The sequence below is a fragment of the Protomyctophum bolini genome (assembly GCF_963924005.1).
Source record: "Protomyctophum bolini genome assembly, chromosome: 1".
Taxonomy (NCBI): domain Eukaryota; kingdom Metazoa; phylum Chordata; class Actinopteri; order Myctophiformes; family Myctophidae; genus Protomyctophum; species Protomyctophum bolini.
The window spans coordinates 234878-256696 of NC_137862.1; the positions used below are offsets into that span (position 1 = coordinate 234878).

Consider the following 21819-nt stretch of genomic DNA (forward strand, 5'->3'; position numbering starts at 1 on the left):
AACCTCTTCTGTCTTTCCAGCAATGCATAAGTGCTCTCGTCAGGATCAGGGGCTCGGCACAGGACCCTCTCCAGTGGGCCTTTCAGTTTGCGTCCCAAGGCTACTTCTGCTGGAGTGAAGCCCGTGCTTTCCTGCCATGCCGAGTTGATTGCGAACCGGAACTCTGAAAGCCACATGTCCCATGTATTGTGCTTGTCCTTGACAAAAGATGCCATCATTGTTTTCAAGGTGCGATTGATGCGTTCGGTCAAGTTTGTCTGAGGGTGGTATGCTGTTGTTAGCTTCTGGACCACACCCCACTGTTGACATATCTGTGCCAGCAGCTGAGAGGTGAACTGTGCCCCTCTGTCAGACACGAGGTACTTGGGGGTACCCCACCTAGTGAAGATTTCCTCGATGAGCAAGGAAGCTATCTTGGGGGACTTCGCTTCTCGTATGGGGAACAGCTCAACCCATTTGGAGCAATAATCGACTACCACCATAAGGTATTGGTTGCCTTTCCTGCTCCTAGGAAAAGGCCCCATGAGATCAACACCCAGCATGAAACCAGGCTCCTTCACGGCAGTCGATTGTAAGTGGCCTGAGAGCTTGGTCAGTTGGGGCTTGTACTTCTGGCAGGTTATGCAGTTCTTGGTGTACTCCCCCATACATCCTTCCTCACATCTGGCCAGTACGCAACATCCAACAGTCTCAGTAGGGTTTTCAGCCTTCCTAGATGCCCTCCAAGTGGGCTGTCATGGAAGTAGTTGAGGAATTGGGACCTCATTCCTTTTGGGATGAACAACTGCCATTTCTGTCCTTCCTGCTTGATGGGTACAATCCTGTACAGGAATCCATTTTCAAGGGCATAGTGGACGCGTCCGTGTTTGACTTTTCCATCTTGCACCTCTTTCACCAACTCTTGTACTTCAGGATCATACTGCTGAGCCGCAGAAATATCGGCCCAATCTACAGGGAGGGTGCATCGGTGACTGTGAACAGCACGGCTGACACACAGAATGGCTAAGTCTTCCACCCCGACAGGTGCTCTAGACAGGGCATCTGGAACAACATTAAATCGTCCCTTCCTGTAAATGACAGTGAAGTCGAACTCCTGTAGCCTTATTGTCCAACGTGCCAGTCTGGAAGTTGGTTTTGGGTGGTTGAAGACCCACACCAAGGAAGAATGGTCAGTAATCACCTCGAACTTCCGCCCTTCCAGAAAGGCTCTCCATTTCTCTACCGCCCATACGACGGCAAGGCATTCTCTCTCTGAAACAGAGTAATTTCTCTCCGCAGGGTTGAGGACACGCGATGCGTACGCAATGACTCGCTCAACGCCTTCCACCTCTTGGGTAAGCACGGCCCCCAACCCGATGCCACTTGCGTCTGTCTGAACCTTGAAAGGTAAACTGAAGTTTGGTGCCATCAGCACTGGAGCTGTGGTGAGAGCCTGCTTCAGATCTTCAAAAGCGGCTTGGCACTCTGAGGTCCACACCCACGGTGTGCCCTTCTTTTTTAGCGCATTAAGGGGTGCAGCCCGTTCAGAAAATCGGTGAATGAACCGATGATACCAGCCGGCAATTCCCAAGAATCTTTCAATGTCCTTCACTGAGGACGGTGTCGGGAAAGACAAGACGGAATCAATTTTCTTCGCCTCAGTGTGGATTCCTTCGCCAGACACCTCGTGACCCAGGAAGGTCAGTGATCGCTGGAAGAGGTTACACTTCCCCAAGTTCAGGGTGAGTCCGGCTCCCTGCAGCCTGGAAAACACCTCTCTCAGGTGCTGTAGGTGCTGCTGATCGTTTTGTGAGTAAATCACAATATCGTCGATGTACACAAAGCAGAACTTCCTTATCAGCTCTCTCAGGACTGTTTCCATGAGGCGTTGGAAGGTTGCCGCTGCGTTCTTGAGCCCGAAAGGAAGAACAAGGAACTCATATAGACCCTGTGGAGTGGCGAAGGCTGTCTTGTGGATGCTCCGAGGATCCATTCCCACTTGCCAGTATCCACTCTTCAAGTCAAGGGTGCTGAACACTGTGGCAGCATGCATGGACTCTAAGATCTCATGAATATGAGGCATGGGGTAGGCGTCCAAAGGGGTTTTAGCGTTGACACCTCTGTAGTCCACGCAGAACCGAAGCTTTCCACATTTCTTCTTCACCAACACCACAGGTGCAGCCCATGGTGAAGCAGATGGCCTGATGATTCGCTTGTCCAACATGTCCTTAATCTCTCCTGCCACATACTCCTGTTTCTCCAGTGACATCCTGTATGCACGTCGACGGATAGGAATCTCATCGTTAGTTAGGATGCTGTGGTTAACCACTGAGGTGTGGCCAAGTGAGTCCGTACAGACGGATGACCAGTCTTTGAGAAGATGTTCTAGCTGGCCCTGAACCTGTTCACTGACAGATGCTGCTTGAACCAGCCTTTGCACATGGTCTACCAGACCGGGGTCACTCTCTTGCTCCCTTCCATCCTCCAGTTGACTACTGGTGTGGATACATGCAGCAGCAGGTACTGGGACAGCAAGGTACAGATGTGCACCATGCAAAGGGTCAAGTGTCGAGCTTTGGTGGTTGAAAGGATGGTACTCAAGTTGGTCTCCTCTGGAAATGGCATAGCGGGAGTTCTTGAAGTCAAGTATGATTCCTGTAAGAAACATGAAGTCCAGACCAGTTACAACTGGAAAAGCCAGGTGCTCGTCTTTCATAATCTTGACATCGACTGTGTACTGTCGACCATGAAAGACACAGTCAATCATTGCATGACCAATGGCACTGTTGATCTTGCCATCAGCCAACATGAAAGCACCATTGTGGCAAGTCTTCAGTCCCTCACTGGGACCTTTTAAACGTCTCCACAAAGACTCCTGCACCAGAGTATAGGTACAGCCGGTATCCAGAAGACCCCAACAGTGGTATGACTTCAGGAGCATAGACAGCATGATTGGCTCGCTAGGCTTGCCTTGCGTCTCAGCCGACTGCACAACAGAAAGGTTTCCAGGGGTTTTCTTTCCCCCCGTGGGAGGTGCTGAGGCTCCAGGCGTCTTCTTCTGCTGCTCTGCCTTGTTAGCTTGTGCCCAGTATGACTTAGAGGCCAACAGGTCTTTCTCAATGAGTGTCCCGACATGTACCAACTCATCAACCGATCGCACGGATCCCCTGACTAGACTTGCCAGCCTAGGGTTGCAATTGCGAAGAATGTGCTGGAGTATGGTTCTTTCAGGCAGATCGGCTTGCCACCTCAGACAGAGAGCTCGTAACTGGAAAGCAAAGTCTCTAATACTCTCATGTGGTTCTTGTCGTCTCTCACGGATCCGCATCTCGGCCTCCGCTTCATAGTCCTCAGACAGGAAGGACCTCAAGAAAGCATCTTTAAACTCATTCCAGGTCTGCACCCGGCTTCGTTCGGCCTTCCACCAGTCTTTGGCCGTTCCTCTCAAGACTGAATTAAGTGCTGCAAGGATCTCAAGATCAGGTAGGGGGCGCACAGCCAAGAACTCTTCACACTTCTCCAGATAGGAGATTGGATCCAAGTCACTCCCCCTGTCGCCAAAACAAGGAAACTCCACCTTGACTGGAGGTTTCAAGTGATAGGCAGGGTGAACGACACTTCTCTGGCTGTCGTCTGACATTGTCTTTGCCCCAAAAGGAATGGGTGAACTCTGCTTTGAGTGAGACTTGGCAGATGGATGACCCACCGGCATGGGGGTAGAGGTGCTAACTGGCAGACGAGAATTAATCATGTCATTCCACCGAGCATCTCTCCGCTTCAAGCAGTTCACCATTACAGAGTCAAGATTCTCAATGGAGGACGAGACAAGATCTTTAAGAGTTGCGCACTCCTTGTCAATGCGGTGATTAAGTCCTTGCTCTCCTTTCTTTGCGTTTGAATACAGAGCCCCAATATCTGCGCCCTGTTGCTGCAGCAATGCCTCCACTGCCACTAACCTTTGGCTGAATTCACCTTCGACGAGGGCTTTGGTGAGGTTAAGGCTCCGCTCAACAGCAGTGACTCTAGTGTCCATGTCACTATAATGACTGTACAGTTGAGTTATCAATGGCCCCACCCTGTCTTGTGATGAAGGTGGCTCGGCCTGTAAGTCAGTGTTAGTCACCCTACTAGCCCCATCTGCAGGTTCATGGCCTGGGCTGACTGGGTTGGGTGGAGGAGGCTCCTCTACGCCCTGTTCACTGCCCTCGGGATCTGTATCATCCTCGCCATAGAGTGATTTGAGGGTCTCTGACAACTCATCTCTCCTAGTCCTAAACGAGGCTGCACTGAAATCTGGGGTCTGATCTACATTTTCTGACCCAGGGTAGTGAGAGATGTTTGGTGGCTCCTCACCTGTTCCTTCAGCTCTGTTCTCATCATCAGACATGTTTGCTTAAATTACTGAAAAGTGATTATATTATTGGTATTCTATTGAACTGACCGTCCCTGTTCAGGCTCCATTCTATAACGATTACAATAATGACAATTAAATAAACCAATTATAGCAAAATGAGGGAGGTGGTGGGTCAGTTCAGAATAAGAATCACTAAACCAATCAGCAAATAAGCTTAAACTGTGATTTTCTTTTGATTTAATAAATCACAGTTTAAGCTTATTTGCTGATCGGTTTAGTGATTCTTATTCTGAACTGACCCACCACCTCCCTCATTTTGCTATAATTGGTTTATTTAATTGTCATTATTGTAATCGTTATAGCGGAATTGCGGAAATTGCGGAAATTGTGGAAATGGTAATTGCGGATTTTGCTATTCCTTTTATTTTATTGTACAGCACCTTGTAACAACTGTTTTGAAAGGCACTCTATAAATAAAATTACCTTACCTTACCAGAGGTTAAAACAGAGGAAATGTACAGCAATAGAAATCTTTATATGAAATTGTGTTTAACCGAGAAGCCATGATTTAAAATTGTATAGCCTATGATGAAAAACAGAATGCCCCAACCCCTAATTCACCTACACTACAGCATTAAAAAGATAGGTGTAAAGTTCTTGGTTCAAGGCCAACACTTGGAATACTTTCACTTGGGCTAATTAAGTAGGACTATCTAATGCAGTATGTCATAATTAATAGAGGTATAGTGGCCATCTTGGTGGGAAACGTGCTGTTGGATCCCCACATCCACTGAACTAAAATGAAAGGAAAACAACGGCTGCGAGGTTGTGACAAACATACACGTTAACATACACCTTACTAAAATGACAATCATACAAATATGGGACACAACGGAGACAGTGCTTCTTTCACCTGACAAATATCACCATGTGATAATTTCTTGTTTTTACACATTACATGCTTTATTAAAAGACATATCTGCGATTTTTCATATTGCACAAGGATGTCTTCAACCATCCAGGGGGGGAAAAAAATATCTTTGATGACCCAGCAGTTTACACGACCAGAGCAGAATGTTATTCTATCAAATCAATACAAGGGAATGTGTTAAGTAATTCTAAAGCAGTGCAAAAGATGTACAGGAAAAAAATAATAATCTGGAGCAGAAGCAAAGGGGAAATAGTTTGTAGTGCCACCAGGAACATTTTATATGACGTCAACAAACATGCTGTTCTGTCTTTTCCCGTAAAACAAGTTTGTTAAAAATAAACACTGTCACTATAGTCTGTTGCCTCTTATTGTGCATTTGTATCTAAAACACCCCCACAAATATTAAAATCAGAGAGAAAAATACCACACAGGTCCTGCAGAGACTAAAAATTAATTTAAATGTTTTACCAGCAACAAATGTGTTCCTACATGTCAACAGATATACATACATGGGTACAAAAAAATACCTGGATTATATATATTTATGTAAACGAATTAATCTTCAGTAACTAGGCTTGTTCCTAGTTTGGCAATATGTCCTTCATAAACATGGTTTACTGGCTGTTAGAAGTCTGTGTGTCCGAGGGAGTACCTATACCATTAAAGTGCTAATAAACCACTGACAGTATGCTCAGAATATATGTGGCATTTAATTTTGGCCAAATATGTACTAATCTGACGACATAAAACAAGATAAAAATGGGGGGGGGGGGGGGGGGGGGTAGAATCTTCCTTTTCCAGCTAAAAGTCTCCTAATAAAAAAAAGCTGTCTTCCTTTTGATACACTGTAAAATCACGAGTGTTAAGTTAACTTTGAGTGTACAAATGGAACCAAGTGGACCCTCAGATTTAAATCAACACTGAGGAATTTACTTTCTGCTAAACAGACAAAATGACAACATTGCTTTGGTAATTAAAAGCCATTCCATAATGGTACACATTTTCAAATTGAAAGTGTTAGAACAGTACAAAATCACAGTGTAATGAACTATTAAAAATGTCCATTCCCTGTAATTAGTCTTTGACTTGTGATGAAATAAATATACAATACTATATTGTACGCTCATTTTAGCAGCACAGAACGCGACACACTTAGCAATCTGGCATGTAAATTGATTGAATTTCAAACAACGAGACAGTGACTTTCTTGAACACCACCATTGATTTGTAATCAAACTTTCACCTAAAAACGGACATCAAAATACAATCACAGCCTGGTCCCACAAATGGCGTATAAGACTTCATTTCAAAGCTTCGAGGTCGAGCTCCAAACCTCATCAGCATGGTGAAAATGACATTAAAGGAGACTGTAGAAAGCTATAAATACAATAAATAGTTTTGTTCGGTCCTCCGGAGGGCCTGCAAAACAGAGAGAGCGCGCGCGAGAGAGAGAGAGAGAGAGAGAAAAAAAAAAACAGTCCCTGGAGTGAAACAGTCTCGTCTTCAAAGCAGAACCTTATTTTCAAACCTGATGCTCTTTTCTAGAGTAAATGTACATTCAGCTGTAGTGTCTCTCCTGATCTCTTCTTTTGGCTCTTTTCGACTTACAAGTGTAACCCAGAACATTCCATAATCTGAAACATTCCACAATCCGTGAAGTTCTGTGATGTGTTGTTGTTGTTGTTGTTGTTTTTGGTTTAGGTTTCCCTCATAACCAGGGAGGTACTTGATTAAAAAATAAACTAATATACGGAAATAGTTAAAACAGCTGATCTACAAGCTACGAGCTTGTAGGTCAGCCATTTTCACTATTCCTGAAAACATTTCAAAGTACAAGTTCTGGGTTCTGAGAACCTTATCTGAAACCCAGCCGTGTGGAAACACCTTCAGAACCTGTGAGATATGTTAGACGGACTCTGTTCTGAAACCCAGCCGTGTGGAAACACATTCAGAACCTGTGGGATATGTTAGACGGACTCTGTTCTGAAACCCAGCCGTGTGGAAACACATTCAGAACCTGTGAGATATGTTAGACGGACTCTGTTCTGAAACCCAGCCGTGTGGAAACACATTCAGAACCTGTGAGATATGTTAGACGGCGTATGTTTGCGTAGTTCTTGTAGTCGAAAAGAGCCATTTTCCTGTGGTTGACTCTGGGCACCAGCCCTGGCTTTGGGAGAGTCTGTAGAGACACACATTGTCCTCCTTGGTGCTCCAGCAGGTCCTACAACTTGCTGACGTAGTTGTTGGGGAAGAGACCCTGCTTTCCCCGCAGTCTTCCTGTCCACCATCCAGACGCGTCTGATGGACACAGAAAGAGAAGTGGTTGTGTAGAGGCTTTATTTTAAAGAGAGTGGTTGTTTTTTCGGCTTTATAGGCGTTTTCAGTTTTCACAAATTGACGTGCCTCGGCATTCATTTTCATTTAGAGGCGAGCAGCAGGGCAGGTAGGGAGGTAGGGAGGGAGGGTCGTTGTTAATAATAATAATAACTATAACTGCACACTGTCGAGTGCATACTTGCTTGTTGCAGAGCACGCAAGTACTTTCGACCGCTTTCGTACTTTGCGCCGTACGCGCCGTCCCAGCTGTCCCACCAAATTTTGATGCGTACGCACCGTCCCACGGCAGTGGTGCCAGATTACATACATGTATACACAGGAGCATTACCTTTAATCCTCCCAACACTAAAACATATCGTCATTACGTCACCATCGAAAACCAATTACACCCTGGCATTGGGTCCTTTAATCCACATATTTCTTTACGTCATCATTGAGAGCTAGTTATACATATACTGTACACACCATGTAATCTGGCACCACTGCCGTATCAGGCACAATTTTCTGGGACGGTTCATACGCATCAAAAGTGGCGGGACGGCTGGGACGGTGTCCATACGAGTCCCGGGCAGAACTAGTACTTGCGCGCTCTGCTTGCGCGAGTAATAACAACGTGTCGTTGTCGGGACTCAAGCTCACCTTCTTTGACGATGTCGATGACGTCGTCGGCGTTGAAGCTCAGCTCGTCGGTGTCCTGCGCGTCGTAGGCGTAGAGGGCCTTGCACTGCGGCACCGCGGGCTTGGGTTTGGGCGCCGGCTTCGGACGCCCGCCGCCCGGCGTGGGACGGCTGGCCGACGGCCTGTGGGCGCTGGGGGAGAGAGAGAGAGGCAGAACCACAGGAGAGAGAGAGAGAGAGAGGCAGAACCACAGGAGAGAGAGAGAGAGAGAGAGAGGCAGAACCACAGGAGAGAGAGAGAGGCAGACCACAGGAGAGAGAGAGAGGCAGACCACAGGAGAGAGAGAGAGGCAGACCACAGGAGAGAGAGAGAAAGAGAGAGGCAGAACCACAGGACTGTTAAAACGGCAGAGGGACAGACACTTCACTTCACTACTGTCTGTGTCGTCCACTTACAGCGAGCGACAGACGGCTGCGTCCATGTGAGTTACTGTAAACGTGTGGATTCATGGAGTAGAACATGTGAGTTACTGTAAACGTGTGGATTCATGGAGTAGAACATGTGAGTTACTGTAAACGTGTGGATTCGTGGAGTAGAACATGTGAGTTACTGTAAACGTGTGGATTCATGGAGTAGAACATGTGAGTTACTGTAAACGTGTGGATTCGTGGAGTAGAACATGTGAGTTACTGTAAACGTGTGGATTCGTGGAGTAGAACATGTGAGTTACTGTAAACGTGTGGATTCGTGGAGTAGAACATGTGAGTTACTGTAAATGTGTGGATTCATGGAGTAGAACATGTGAGTTACTGTAAACGTGTGGATTCGTGGAGTAGAACATGTGAGTTACTGTAAACGTGTGGATTCGTGGAGTAGAACATGTGAGTTACTGTAAACGTGTGGATTCGTGGAGTAGAACATGTGAGTTACTGTAAACGTGTGGATTCGTGGAGTAGAACATGTGAGTTACTGTAAACGTGTGGATTCGTGGAGTAGAACATGTGCATAAAACTGAATGTCTCAACGGATTAAAGGACAACTTTATTTATTTTTTTTGGTTCATGTTTTTACGTTGTTATTAGAGAAAGTATAAAAGATGATTCTACAACAGGTCGTTAAGAGGAAGCAGTCTGATTGGTTGAAACGGTTTCTTAGCCGTTGATCAAACCAGCACCGTTCACCACCTAATCAAAAGAAAGAATTCAGCCGCTCTGTTCTCCCAGAGCGCTATAGCAAACTCGGTGGCTAGGCTAGCTAGTTTCTTGGGACAATTGTGGTCGTAGTGACTACATCTGTCATTAAAAAAATATATCTTTTCAGCGATTTTCTAAGTTTTAAGGGTAACTGTTGTAGAATTGCAAGATTACACGAGAGGGTGTTGTTCAGTGATGCTTGCGGAACTCGACTTCGTCTCGTTCCCCTACCGCATCACTGTCGTGGCAATAATCACGTTAAACAACACCCTCGAGTATGTTAAGTGTACATTTGATTCTTTCTTTCGTTCTAGGTATTTTAGCTCTTTTTGACAGGGGGGGGCGGGGGCATTCGAACATGGGGCTAAATATGTATTTTTGTACAAAATGTTATGGTGATTTTTTTATTTTATTATTTTCTATAGTCCTACTAGATCCCAGGAAATTACATCTGGCCACAGAATCTACTGAATGTGAAGGTAGCATACTGGGGCTTATACTGTGTGTCATCATAGGCTCAATATGTCAGTTTGTCACATTCAATAGATCTGTGATCTTTTGTGGCCAGATGTAATTTCTTGGGGTCTATTAGGACTATAAGCAACGACACATCATGCTAACGAGCGTGTTTAACTGCACCTAAAACCACATCATGCTAACGAGCGTGTTTAACTGCACCTAAAACCACCACCAAAAACACTGAATATGAAACTCACATTCCTCCTTTTGTAGCTGATCGACTGCCTCCATTGCTATAAAGGAACAAATTATCCACATTATATTTATATGTGCATGTCCTCGTACAGTTTCTACTGTACAGTTCTACTGTGCAGACCAACGTATGTGGTAGTGTACGTGAAGTGTTTACCATATCTCACACACACACACACACACACACACACGCACACACACACACACACACACACACACACACACACCATAATAAGTTACTCTTCAGGTTCTGAATATCTATAGCAGTGGTTCTCAAACCGTGATCTGGAGACCCCCGGGGGTCCTTGGGGGTATTTCAGCTTCCAGGGGGTCCCCAGCTAAATGTGTTCATTCAGTTTAGCCACTTTATTTTTTTTATCCCACGATTTTGCAACCCATATTTTCACCCAGTGTCAATTATCTAAAGCAACACTTCCTCTGAAAACCTGGGGGGGGGGGGGAGTGACCTCATGCTTCCTTCTATGCATGAGGAGTCCAAAGCTGCTTCTTAGTTTACACCTGACAGGGGGGAGTTTCCCTGGTTGGACGTAGCGCGTGGAAGGAACACGTTATTCCTACCAGTTCCTTTCCCCTCCATCAGGCGCCCCGGCTGGCCAGGGGGAGGCAGTTTAGAGACCAGGATGTTTTTTGTGTTTATCTAATCTAAAAAATAATACATATATATTTTTGAATCATTTTAACAAAACAAATCCTGTTTTGTGTCCCTGATATGTGTCTGATGGGGAGGTTGGGGTCCCTGATATGTGTCTGATGGGGAGGTTTGAGTCCCTGATATGTGTCTGATGGGGAGGTTTGGGTCCCTGATATGTGTCTGATGGGGAGGTTTGAGTCCCTGATATGTGTCTGATGGGGAGGTTTGGGTCCCTGATATGGTTCTGATGGGGAGGTTTGGGTCCCTGATATGTGTCTGATGGGGAGGTTTGGGTCCCTGATATGTGTCTGATGGGGAGGTTTGGGTCCCTGATATGTGTCTGATGGGGAGGTTTGGGTCCCTGATATGTGTCTGATGGGGAGGTTTGGGTCCCTGATATGTGTCTGATGGGGAGGTTTGGGTCCCTGATATGGTTCTGATGGGGAGGTTTGAGTCCCTGATATGTGTCTGATGGGGAGGTTTGGGTCCCTGATATGTGTCTGATGGGGAGGTTTGGGGTCCCTGATATGTGTCTGATGGGGAGGTTTGGGTCCCTGATATGTGTCTGATGGGGAGGTTTGGGTCCCTGATATGTGTCTGATGGGGAGGTTTGGGTCCCTGATATGTGTCTGATGGGGAGGTTTGGGTCCCTGATATGTGTCTGATGGGGAGGTTTGGGTCCCTGATATGTGTCTGATGGGGAGGTTTGGGTCCCTGATATGTGTCTGATGGGGAGGTTTGGGTCCCTGATATGTGTCTGATGGGGAGGTTTGAGTCCCTGATATGTGTCTGATGGGGAGGTTTGGGGTCCCTGATATGTGTCTGATGGGGAGGTTTGGGTCCCTGATATGTGTCTGATGGGGAGGTTTGGGGTCCCTGATATGTGTCTGATGGGGAGGTTTGAGTCCCTGATATGTGTCTGATGGGGAGGTTTGGGTCCCTGATATGTGTCTGATGGGGAGGTTTGGGGTCCCTGATATGTGTCTGATGGGGAGGTTTGGGTCCCTGATATGTGTCTGATGGGGAGGTTTGGGTCCCTGATATGTGTCTGATGGGGAGGTTTGGGTCCCTGATATGGTTCTGATGGGGAGGTTTGAGTCCCTGATATGTGTCTGATGGGGAGGTTTGGGTCCCTGATATGTGTCTGATGGGGAGGTTTGGGTCCCTGATATGTGTCTGATGGGGAGGTTTGGGTCCCTGATATGTGTCTGATGGGGAGGTTTGAGTCCCTGATATGTGTCTGATGGGGAGGTTTGGGGTCCCTGATATGTGTCTGATGGGGAGGTTTGGGTCCCTGATATGTGTCTGATGGGGAGGTTTGGGGTCCCTGATATGTGTCTGATGGGGAGGTTTGAGTCCCTGATATGTGTCTGATGGGGAGGTTTGGGTCCCTGATATGTGTCTGATGGGGAGGTTTGGGGTCCCTGATATGTGTCTGATGGGGAGGTTTGGGTCCCTGATATGTGTCTGATGGGGAGGTTTGGGTCCCTGATATGTGTCTGATGGGGAGGTTTGGGTCCCTGATATGTGTCTGATGGGGAGGTTTGGGTCCCTGATATGTGTCTGATGGGGAGGTTTGGGTCCCTGATATGTGTCTGATGGGGAGGTTTGGGTCCCTGATATGTGTCTGATGGGGAGGTTTGGGTCCCTGATATGTGTCTGATGGGGAGGTTTGGGTCCCTGATATGTGTCTGATGGGGAGGTTTGAGAACCACTGCACTGGGTCTACGGTTCTGCTCACCCAGCGGCTCCTTGTTCCGGAACCTTCAGGCATTCTAGATTGGGCTGCGGCTTGTTACCGCCCCCGCCCCCTCCTCCGCCCCCTCCTCCTCCTCCTCCTCCTCCTCGCTCCTTCAGCTGGTTGGCGTTGGCGTTGGCGTTGGCGGGGAGGAAGGGCCGGCTGGGCTGCTGGTGCTGACCCGACGAGGGAGGAGGACGATGGTTGGAATGCTGCGAGCTGTTCCTCTGGTTGTTGGTGTTCTTCAGCCCCCCGTTCTGGTGCTGTTGACCCACTGGACAGGGACAAACAGGGACATGTGTTTTATTCTGGTTCTGCTGGTACCTGGACGGGTACCTGGGGGTCCGGGTGCAGCCCGGGCCCCCAGTGAGGGGTAAGGATGGGTACCTAGAACTAAGATGAGAGAACATATTACTCCAGTTTTGGCTTCACTGCACTGGCTTCCGGTTGTTTTTAGAATTGATTTTAAAATTATTTTACTTGTGTATAAAGCTCTCAATGGTCTCGCACCTTCCTACCTACATGACTGCCTGCCTAAATATGTCCCAAACCGTCCCCTAAGGTCTTCCACTGCTGGCCTGCTCGCTTTGCCTAAAAAATGACAACAAAAAAATACGGGGAAGAAGCTTTTTGCTTCTACGGGCCGTCGGCATGGAACAAACTCCCACTGTACCTTCGTCAGGCAGCCTCCATTTTTAAAGCACAGCTCAAGACCCACTTCTACAACATTGCTTTTAATTGATCTTTTATTTTTTGTTATTCATGTCCTCACTGTATTGCATTACTGCTCTTGTTTTTTAATGTTCATGCCTTGCTTTTCTTTTTTTCTCCATTGCTCTGTAAAGCACTTTGAGCTGCATTTCATGTCATGAAAGGTGCTATACAAATAAAGTTGTATTATTATTATTACCTGGGGGTCCGGGTGCAGCCCGGGCGGGGATGTTCTGGTGGGTTCTGGACGAGTTGGAGTGGCTGTGAGTGAAGCTCTTCTTGGTGGGACCTGGGAATGAGATTCTTAATAAGTAAACATTTCCACTAATCGTGAAGGGCCACATAAACCCTCTATACCTCGTGGAGTGAACCTACTCGCCGGAAAAAGCCGATCTACAAGCTGCACGTTGTGATGTCGTTGTGAGCTTGTAGATTGGCTATTTTCAAATGGCCAAAATGTATATAGGACTGTAGTGGTTACTGTATGTTTTGTAATAATAATCAAAATCTACAAAGTAAACGCAGTGGGGTAAAAGTACAATATTTAGATCCGAGACGCAGTGGAGTCAGAGTAGAAATAAAAGTATTCGAAATTTGAAATAATCAAGTAAAGTACAGATGCCTCAAAACTGTACTTATGTACAGTACTTATGTACAGTACTTATGTAAATGTGTGTTCTTGGAGAGTCCGGGGCCGAACCTGACTGTACTTACGTGTGTTCTTGGAGAGCCCGGGGCCGAACCTGACTGTACTTATGTGTGTTCTTGGAGAGTCCGGGGCCGAACCTGACTGTACTTACGTGTGTTCTTGGAGAGCCCGGGGCCCACGCTGACTGTACTTACGTGTGTTCTTGGAGAGCCCGGGGCCCACGCTGACTGTACTTACGTGTGTTCTTGGAGAGTCCGGGGCCGAACCTGACTGTACTTATGTGTGTTCTTGGAGAGTCCGGGGCCGAACCTGACTGTACTTACGTGTGTTCTTGGAGAGTCCGGGGCCCACGCTGACTTGCAGCGTCTTCCCGGAGGGCTTCTTGAAGACCTCGTTCCCCTGACCGCTGACGAACATCACCTGCCTGGAGCCTCCGCCGCTCAGAAAGCCCCAGTTCTCCTTCTTCAGCTTCAGGTCCAGTCTGAGGAGGAGCAGAGCAGCGTTAGCTCTAACGGTTTAACCCATTCTGACCTGAGATCAGATTCTAATTCTAACTTCAGGTCCAGTCTGAGGAGGAGCAGAGCAGCGTTAGCTCTAACGGTTCAATCCATTCTGACCTGAGATCAGTCTGAGGAGGAGCAGAGCAGCGTTAGACACCAACCAGCGCTTCTCTAACGGTTTAATTAACCCTCGGTTTGGTGGGAATTAGGCCACAGACGGACCACCATAACTAGGATAGACATACGTCGCTCATACTGTACGTCCAAAACTGTTACTAACTGTAAAAAAAAAAATAGGCTCATCTGCTTTTGTGTGATACTGTAGTATGATCAAGTAGGATACCGTATTCATTTAAAATTATTTTGAAATCCTTCATCCGTATTCATTAAAATATAGAGATGATTAGTATTATCATTACAAAGAAGAGCCAGTGGCACCATCTGGTGGCCATATATATATCGAAGCCCCAGCAGTACAAACAGCTGGTTCCTTCCTGGTACAGCACTTTCAGTACAGCAGAACGGGCACTGCTCTAGTCATAAATAATTTGCATACAGTTAAAGTATAAACTATAGACTATACATTACACATACATTCCCACATTCCCAACCGTCAACTGTTATAATATATAAGTAGGAAATGATAGAATAAATAAACATAGTCAGACTAACTGCATAGTGTGTGTTATAATATATAAATAGTGAATGATAGAATAAATGAACAGAACAGAAGAACAGGTGTTATAATATATAAGTAGTTTATGATAGAAACAGAATAAATGAACAGGTGTACTGTTGAACGTACGTGGTAGCAAACTTGAGCGGCAGCTTCCGTTGGGTCTTCTCCTCGAACCTCCGGGCCAACAAGCTGAGGAACTCCGTCTTAAAGACCACCTCCAGCAGGCTGTCGTACTCCTGCTCGTGTAGGATCAGCAGGTCGTCTTGCATCGGGCTGATAAATATATAGATGTATATAAATATATAAGATATTATGTCACTGGTTCCCAAACGGACACATTTTCATGAGTTCCCTTTATTTTTGTTTTCCTACATTTTGTTTAATATTTCAAAACCTTTTGTCATGATTTAAAAAACAAATTCACAATCAAGATGTTTTCTCTGATGAGCTTTTTTACAACCGCTGCTCTCCTTGTCTCGGTCTGTCCCACCTGGTTTCATACCAGGAATCCAGTTCACATTGTCTCTGTCGGCCACACCTGGTTCATACCAGGAATCCAGTTCACATTGTCTCTGTCTGTCCCACCTGGTTCATACCAGGAATCCAGTTCACATTGTCTCTGTCGGTCCCACCTGGTTCATACCAGGAATCCAGTTCACACTCTTTAACCCATTCTGACCTGAGATCAGATTAATACGAGGTTTCCACTGGACACACACTGGTCTGATTAACCCATTCTGACCTGAGATCAGATTCTAAAAATGTCAGTTGTTCTTCGATTATTCAAAAATAGCAGAAAAAATAAATTTTAATTTGTAGTTTTAAAAGCATTTACTTTTGAATACTAAAGTAATTTTAAAAGCAGGTACACAAGTACTTTTTACTAATTTACAAATAAAGTACGTTTACAAATTTGACAGAGAACCTTTCACTTGTAGTCGAGTGATATCATTTTGACCAGGACGTGTATCTAGACTTTGACGTGATGTCTGCCACCGCACCAAAGAACAGCCGATCTACAAGCTCACAACGTGTCAGCTGATGATCCGTTTGTAAACTTGTAGATCTGCTGACCAAACTGTATTTAATTAGCGTTTACAGTATATGATTCCACTTTGAGCTAAAAAGCCTACCCCCCGCAAAAAAACTGTTTTCGATGTAGACTGAATGAATTTGAAGAAAACCCTCACACACGCAAACACGCACTCACACACAAGGGAGCAGACGTATGTACGAATACGAGAGGTGGTTTTAATGGCTTCCATGTGTTTATAATACCCCTTTGTGTGACATTTACAGGCACATGGGGACTTGTGTGATTGAAAATCCAGACTGCGGACTTTGAAGTAGCTTCTTGCCTTTCTGAAAATACCCGCAAGTTTTACATGGTGGGCCCCCGACTATCCCCCTCTCATCTCTCTGCTAGATGGTGGGCCCCTGATAAATAGTGCATTAAATAAATAGTTTATTTAATGTGTACCAAAGCAGGGTTCCTTGAAATAGTGTGAGAACCACTGAACTATGACCATGAGATTGGAGAAATAGCTGCAGCTTTGTGCCGTTTGTAATGCTCTATATGGCCACCAGATGGCACTACTGGCTCCTCTTTTTAATAACATTACAAATGAAAGCCCAAACAGGGTAGATGTCCACTTTGTCAAGTACTAGCCTGGCAGCCAGACTTCTGCATATTCCATGATTATTATTACTATTATTCTTCACTTATTTATTTTTTTGTCTGTTACTGTTACTTTACTTATTTATCTACAAGCTCAAAGCTTGTGTGACGTAAGTATGTGGAGAAAAAAATAAAATAAAACATTTGGCAGTGTTGTCTAACAATTCTAGCCTGAGCTAACGTGTTAAGTTTCTGGTCTATAGGGGTGGGTCGTGGCTGAGATTTGCGCACGCACTGATTGGATCTCACCGATCTGTCCGTCAGCCCTGGCCACTCCTCTCCCACCTAGTGAAGCGCTACGTCACAAAATTTGGAGCGACGCCCACCCGGAAGCGTTGACTCCCACTTCTAGACCAAGGCAGCCAATGCGTTCCTCCAGGCTTTCATTTTTCGCGCAGACGAAATGAAAGCCTGGGTATCGAGGCAAAACAATTCAGGCAAATGCTCAAAGGAAGTTGAAACCTGAAACTCATAACAACTTTAAACCCTACTATGTTGACTAGAGTGCACCCCCCCCCCCCCCCCACACCAGATATTTTCACTGACAACAGCCAATCTGTAATACATGCTGGTATTACGTGTGGTCGTGGATCAGCTGATTTGTCCAATGCTTGCATAACTCTTACCTGAGAGAAACTGCCAAGATCTTCTCCACTTCAATCCTCCTCTTCAACACCTCCGTCACCTGACCTTTCTCTGGTCCCTGTTTCACCTTCTCTCGTCCAATCAGGTACACACTCTTTGGCGTGAGGATTAAGTCCCTCTTGATTCCCTAAAAAGAACAACCGAAAAACAGCAAAGTGTGACGTGTGTCTCTTTGTTTTACCGCGGGTTCGCTCAGTCACTCCGTGAAGTTCTGTAGTGTTATTATTACCTTAAAGCGGCGGTCGTATTTTGTGACTTTGTCGGCAAAGTCGATCTTTTCCCTCTTGGCGAGGAACTGTCGTAGCTCGGGCCGGTCGTCCATGCCCAGGTAGTCGCCCACAAAGTTCCTGTTCAGGCTGTGTCTCCGCCTCTCCTTTCGGTTCAGTAGCAAATCAGAGGCTGAGGAGGAGAACCAAAACATATGAGAGGAGAGGAGAGGAGAAGAGAAGAGAAGAGAAGAGAAGAGAAGAGAAGAGAAGAGAAGAGAAGAGAAGAGAAGAGAAGAGAAGAGAAGAGAAGAGAACAGAACAGAACAGAACAGAACAGAACAAATCACTCACCCTCTTCTCTCATCTGGACATACTTCTTGCGCGCCACATATTTCCTCCAGCACTTCTGGATGGTTCTGGCGTAACCGTCAAACTTGCGTTCCCTCGTCTCTTCCAATAGAAACAGCTGTGGGAGATCCAGAAGTGGAAGAAGTGCTTAGCAATAATACCACAATTTAGAAATACTGCAGAATGGAACACGTCATTTTTTTAAGGTTTTCAAAATGTGTCGATCTTTCGAAAATAGCAGATCTACAAGCTCACAGCGGGTCATTATGTGGAGTGATGTGAGCTTGTAGATCTGCCTCCGAGATGTGGTGGAGTAGAATTATAGAAAAATGTAAATACTGGTAGAGTAAAGTAAAACAAATGACTCCAGTACATTTACAGTTAATCTCCAGAGACACACCCAGACACGGTAGCTAACAGCGTCATGCATACTGTACATACTGTACATGCCTGTATCCAGTTCAATACACCAACGCTTTGGCTGTCAGTTTCACTGATGATCTGCTGATTGTTTTTGGTTCTGCTGCAATTTGACTGCACATGTACAGTAGATCAGTCAAACTGCACATGTACAGTAGATGTATAGTATATTAGTCGTTCCCAAACGGACCCCCAACGCCACAGAACGCCAACTGAAAACGTTTCATACCAGGGTCTCCCAGAAGAGCAGATTTATGTTTGTTTACAGAAAAAATAATAATCCAAAAGTATTCAAAAGAATGCAAACATTTTAGCACTTTGAGAACTACTGCGGTTTCCTTTGATGTTTATTTCAACCTATCCCAGTCAGTGTTTACCTTAGAGTATATATACATTATATATATATATATTACATATTGTATATATACTCTAAGGTGTTTACCTATAGCCATGCCGAGGCCACAGGTGTGGCTGGAATGTTGTAATAAGAGGCGGAAATGTTTCACCTGTCACAACGTTTAATGCGGACTGTCTTCAAATAACTTGCCATGAGTAAAAGCATTCTATTGTTCTCATTACATCACCTGTTCCTGTTTTTAGGGGGGACTTTGCGCTCTAAAACCTTTTAGCTCGAGACCCAAATAGATGATACTCAAGCTCACGGTGTGTCGCTATGCAACACACTGGGCGTTTGTAGATCTGTTATTTTGACTACTTTTGAAAATGTATGAACGTTTCTGAAATTCTTTATCCATCGAAAGATTGTGTTTTTGGAATGTATGGAATCTAGCATTTCCCGTTCGTGTGTGTTGGTTGGTCCGAGCATAGGCATGGTCTGGCCCCGCCTGCCTCTGATTGGCCGTCTTGACTAATAATGACTAATTGACTAATTGACTAATAATACAGCTTGGCACGCGTGACAGAATGCGAGAATGCAGCCTTGTAACTTTAACTTTAAACTGCAACTTTTTATTTTTGTGGAAGAGGCAAACTAATATTGTTTATGCCGTTTGCTTGGAATAATTGATTGAACATGTACGCCGTTGATTGTGTAATTTATTTTTATGTGCTAGTTTACTATAGTAGATTAGGCCTTATACACTATAATTACACACCCAAATCAAATCATATAGTACAACGCACACGTGTGTTCAATCAATTATTCCATCAAAGCAAGCGGCATAAACAATATTAGTTTGTCTCTTCTACAAAAATAAAACATACAAGTTACAGACAGTTCTCTTGTATCATACCGTACTTGTATTATTTATTTCCTACCACGGAATAACCTCACATCAGACAATCCACCTCAGTGGACAGTGAAGACGTCACACTGTCACAGAACAGATCAATTCACATTTTCTGTAATAACTTAAAACACTGACATACAGTAATATAGGTTGTTTTTGCAGGTGATTGGTAAGCTGTCCATGTAGACTGCAGTATGTAAACAGTCTTCCACTAAGGCTTACATCTGCATGCTTCGTCTTTGACTGTTCTCATTTTTATAGACTTTCCATGATGTCTGATGGCTTTTGGTGTTTAGTATTTAGTTTTAAGACTTTTTCCTGTCCTTTTATCTTTTTTATCACAGAAGTGTTTTATTGCTTTAACTTCTGTTTATTTATTTTATTGTCTCTTATTTCATTTCCTTTTTTTTTTGCACTCTTTTCTTTGGGTGGGGGCATCTTTGTGCCTGAATAGCTTAACAAAAAAGGATAATTCCAAATCATCACAGATTCTAGTTCAAAGGGGGGGGGGGGGGGGGGGGGGGGTAACAATGAGTCATAATGTATTGATTGCTTGCTTCCCAGAATACATGCCTACTTCCTGCATGAATGCAGCAGCTTTTCACCAGTGACTGTCATTTCCTGCTGGGCCTCTAGCCATGCCAGCATCTCTCTGTGCCCTTTGCCCACTCAGACTAAACATCCTGCCCACGCAGCATCCTGGCACGCAGCCTTCTGTTTGGCACAGGACACACAGTGATTGGTTGAGCCTCAACTGGCTGAGGAGGCAGAGGCTGGAAATTGCACAGGTGAAAGGAGTTGGTCTCATTAGGCCCACTGAACGGCAGAGCCTGACCAGAGCCTTTTGTGGTGGTTCTGGAGAACCGTGGGTCCGACCGACTCGACACCGGGCACTGCCCTCCCTGTGGGGGGGGGGGACACCCGTGTGTCGAATGTGAAGTCGGTGGGGCGAACGGTTCTGGAGTTACGTACATTACAAGTGGAGATGTAGTGGAGTAGAAGTATAACGTATTGACAAAATGGAAATACTCAAGTAAAGTAAAAGTGCCTCAGAATTGTACTTCAGTACTTGAGTAAATACTCTTCAGTACAGTACTTGAGTAAATACTCTTCAGTACAGTACTTGAGTAAATACTCTTGGCAGTCCATATCCGTCAGCACCCAGGGAGAATAACTGACTGGGCTCACATCTGGCTGGCAGTCAAACACATGTTATTTAATTAGCAACGCAGTGTAAGAGAAACACTGCAGTCCTGAACTAATGACTTGGTGTAACTAATGACTTGGTGTCAGGGCCTTATCTGAACCAATGCCTTGGTGTACTGTACTGTACTGTACTGTACAGGGCCTTATCAGGGACACAGGGTTTGTTTTTAGAAGCATGGCAGCTCGTTTCAGCAGCTGGACGTGTGATATTTGTGTTTCATAAGCAATGCCTCAATCACTGGCCTGGCGACCTGGCGCAGCCACGGGCACACGTGTGCACGCACGCACACGCACACACACACACACACACACACACGCACACGCACACGCACACGCACACGCACACGCACACGCACACGCACACGCACACGCACACGCACACACACACACACACACACACACAGTGACTCTGGAATAAGTGCAGGCATTGAGGATGACCCATAAGACCTGATTCAACTAAAACTAAAACCTACTACATGTTTGCGTAGACTGCGTGTTAGGATATTATGGACACGCATCTCTCTGAGAGAGAGAGGGAGGGTTATGGGCATGAACCTGTGTGTGTGTGTGTGTGTGTGTGTGTGTGTGTGTGTGTGTGTGTGTGTGTGCGGCTGTGCGCGCGCACCATGTGTACAAAATGTTAATAAGTGACCTCATAGACTTCTCACAAGTGCAGCTTTCATAGGAGCAAATGAAAAAAAGTGCCGTTATGGTGGAAAACTTGGAGCTCTTACAATGTCCCACCGACTCAGTGACCACAACTTCACACTCAGGCTTCAGTTCCAGAGCCATGTTGACTCAGCGCTCAGTGACGTAGAGACGCCCTCCTCCTTAGGATAGGGACCGGGACTCGTTTCTAGGACACTAGGGCCTTTTATGGTGTTTAATGTGAACATTCAGAGACCCCCGTTCCCTCCCTCCCAACCCCACCCTGACAGGAATAGCCCCAGCAGCCATTTGGACGTGTAATTTGGATTCACAGCCTCCATACGAGCCTTTGAGGAGGTT

The 21819-nt window shown here is 45.6% G+C and overlaps 1 protein-coding gene across 1 annotated transcript in view; it reads right to left on the reverse strand.

Annotated features, from left to right (window-relative positions):
* Nucleotides 1–5217: 5217 nt before the first annotated feature.
* myo1ea (myosin IEa) overlaps nt 5218–21819 on the reverse strand; it is a 96388-nt gene continuing 79786 nt past the window's right edge. Inside the window, exons 20-29 of the mRNA XM_080768899.1 lie at nt 17939–18053; nt 17608–17777; nt 17360–17505; nt 15182–15328; nt 14200–14357; nt 13427–13516; nt 12520–12790; nt 10132–10167; nt 8244–8413; nt 5218–7565 (exon numbers count right to left, since the gene is read on the reverse strand). Of these exons, the coding sequence (XP_080625025.1) occupies nt 7489–7565; nt 8244–8413; nt 10132–10167; nt 12520–12790; nt 13427–13516; nt 14200–14357; nt 15182–15328; nt 17360–17505; nt 17608–17777; nt 17939–18053 (1380 nt within the window). The 3' untranslated portion in view covers nt 5218–7488. The remainder of the gene's footprint in view (nt 7566–8243; nt 8414–10131; nt 10168–12519; nt 12791–13426; nt 13517–14199; nt 14358–15181; nt 15329–17359; nt 17506–17607; nt 17778–17938; nt 18054–21819) is intronic.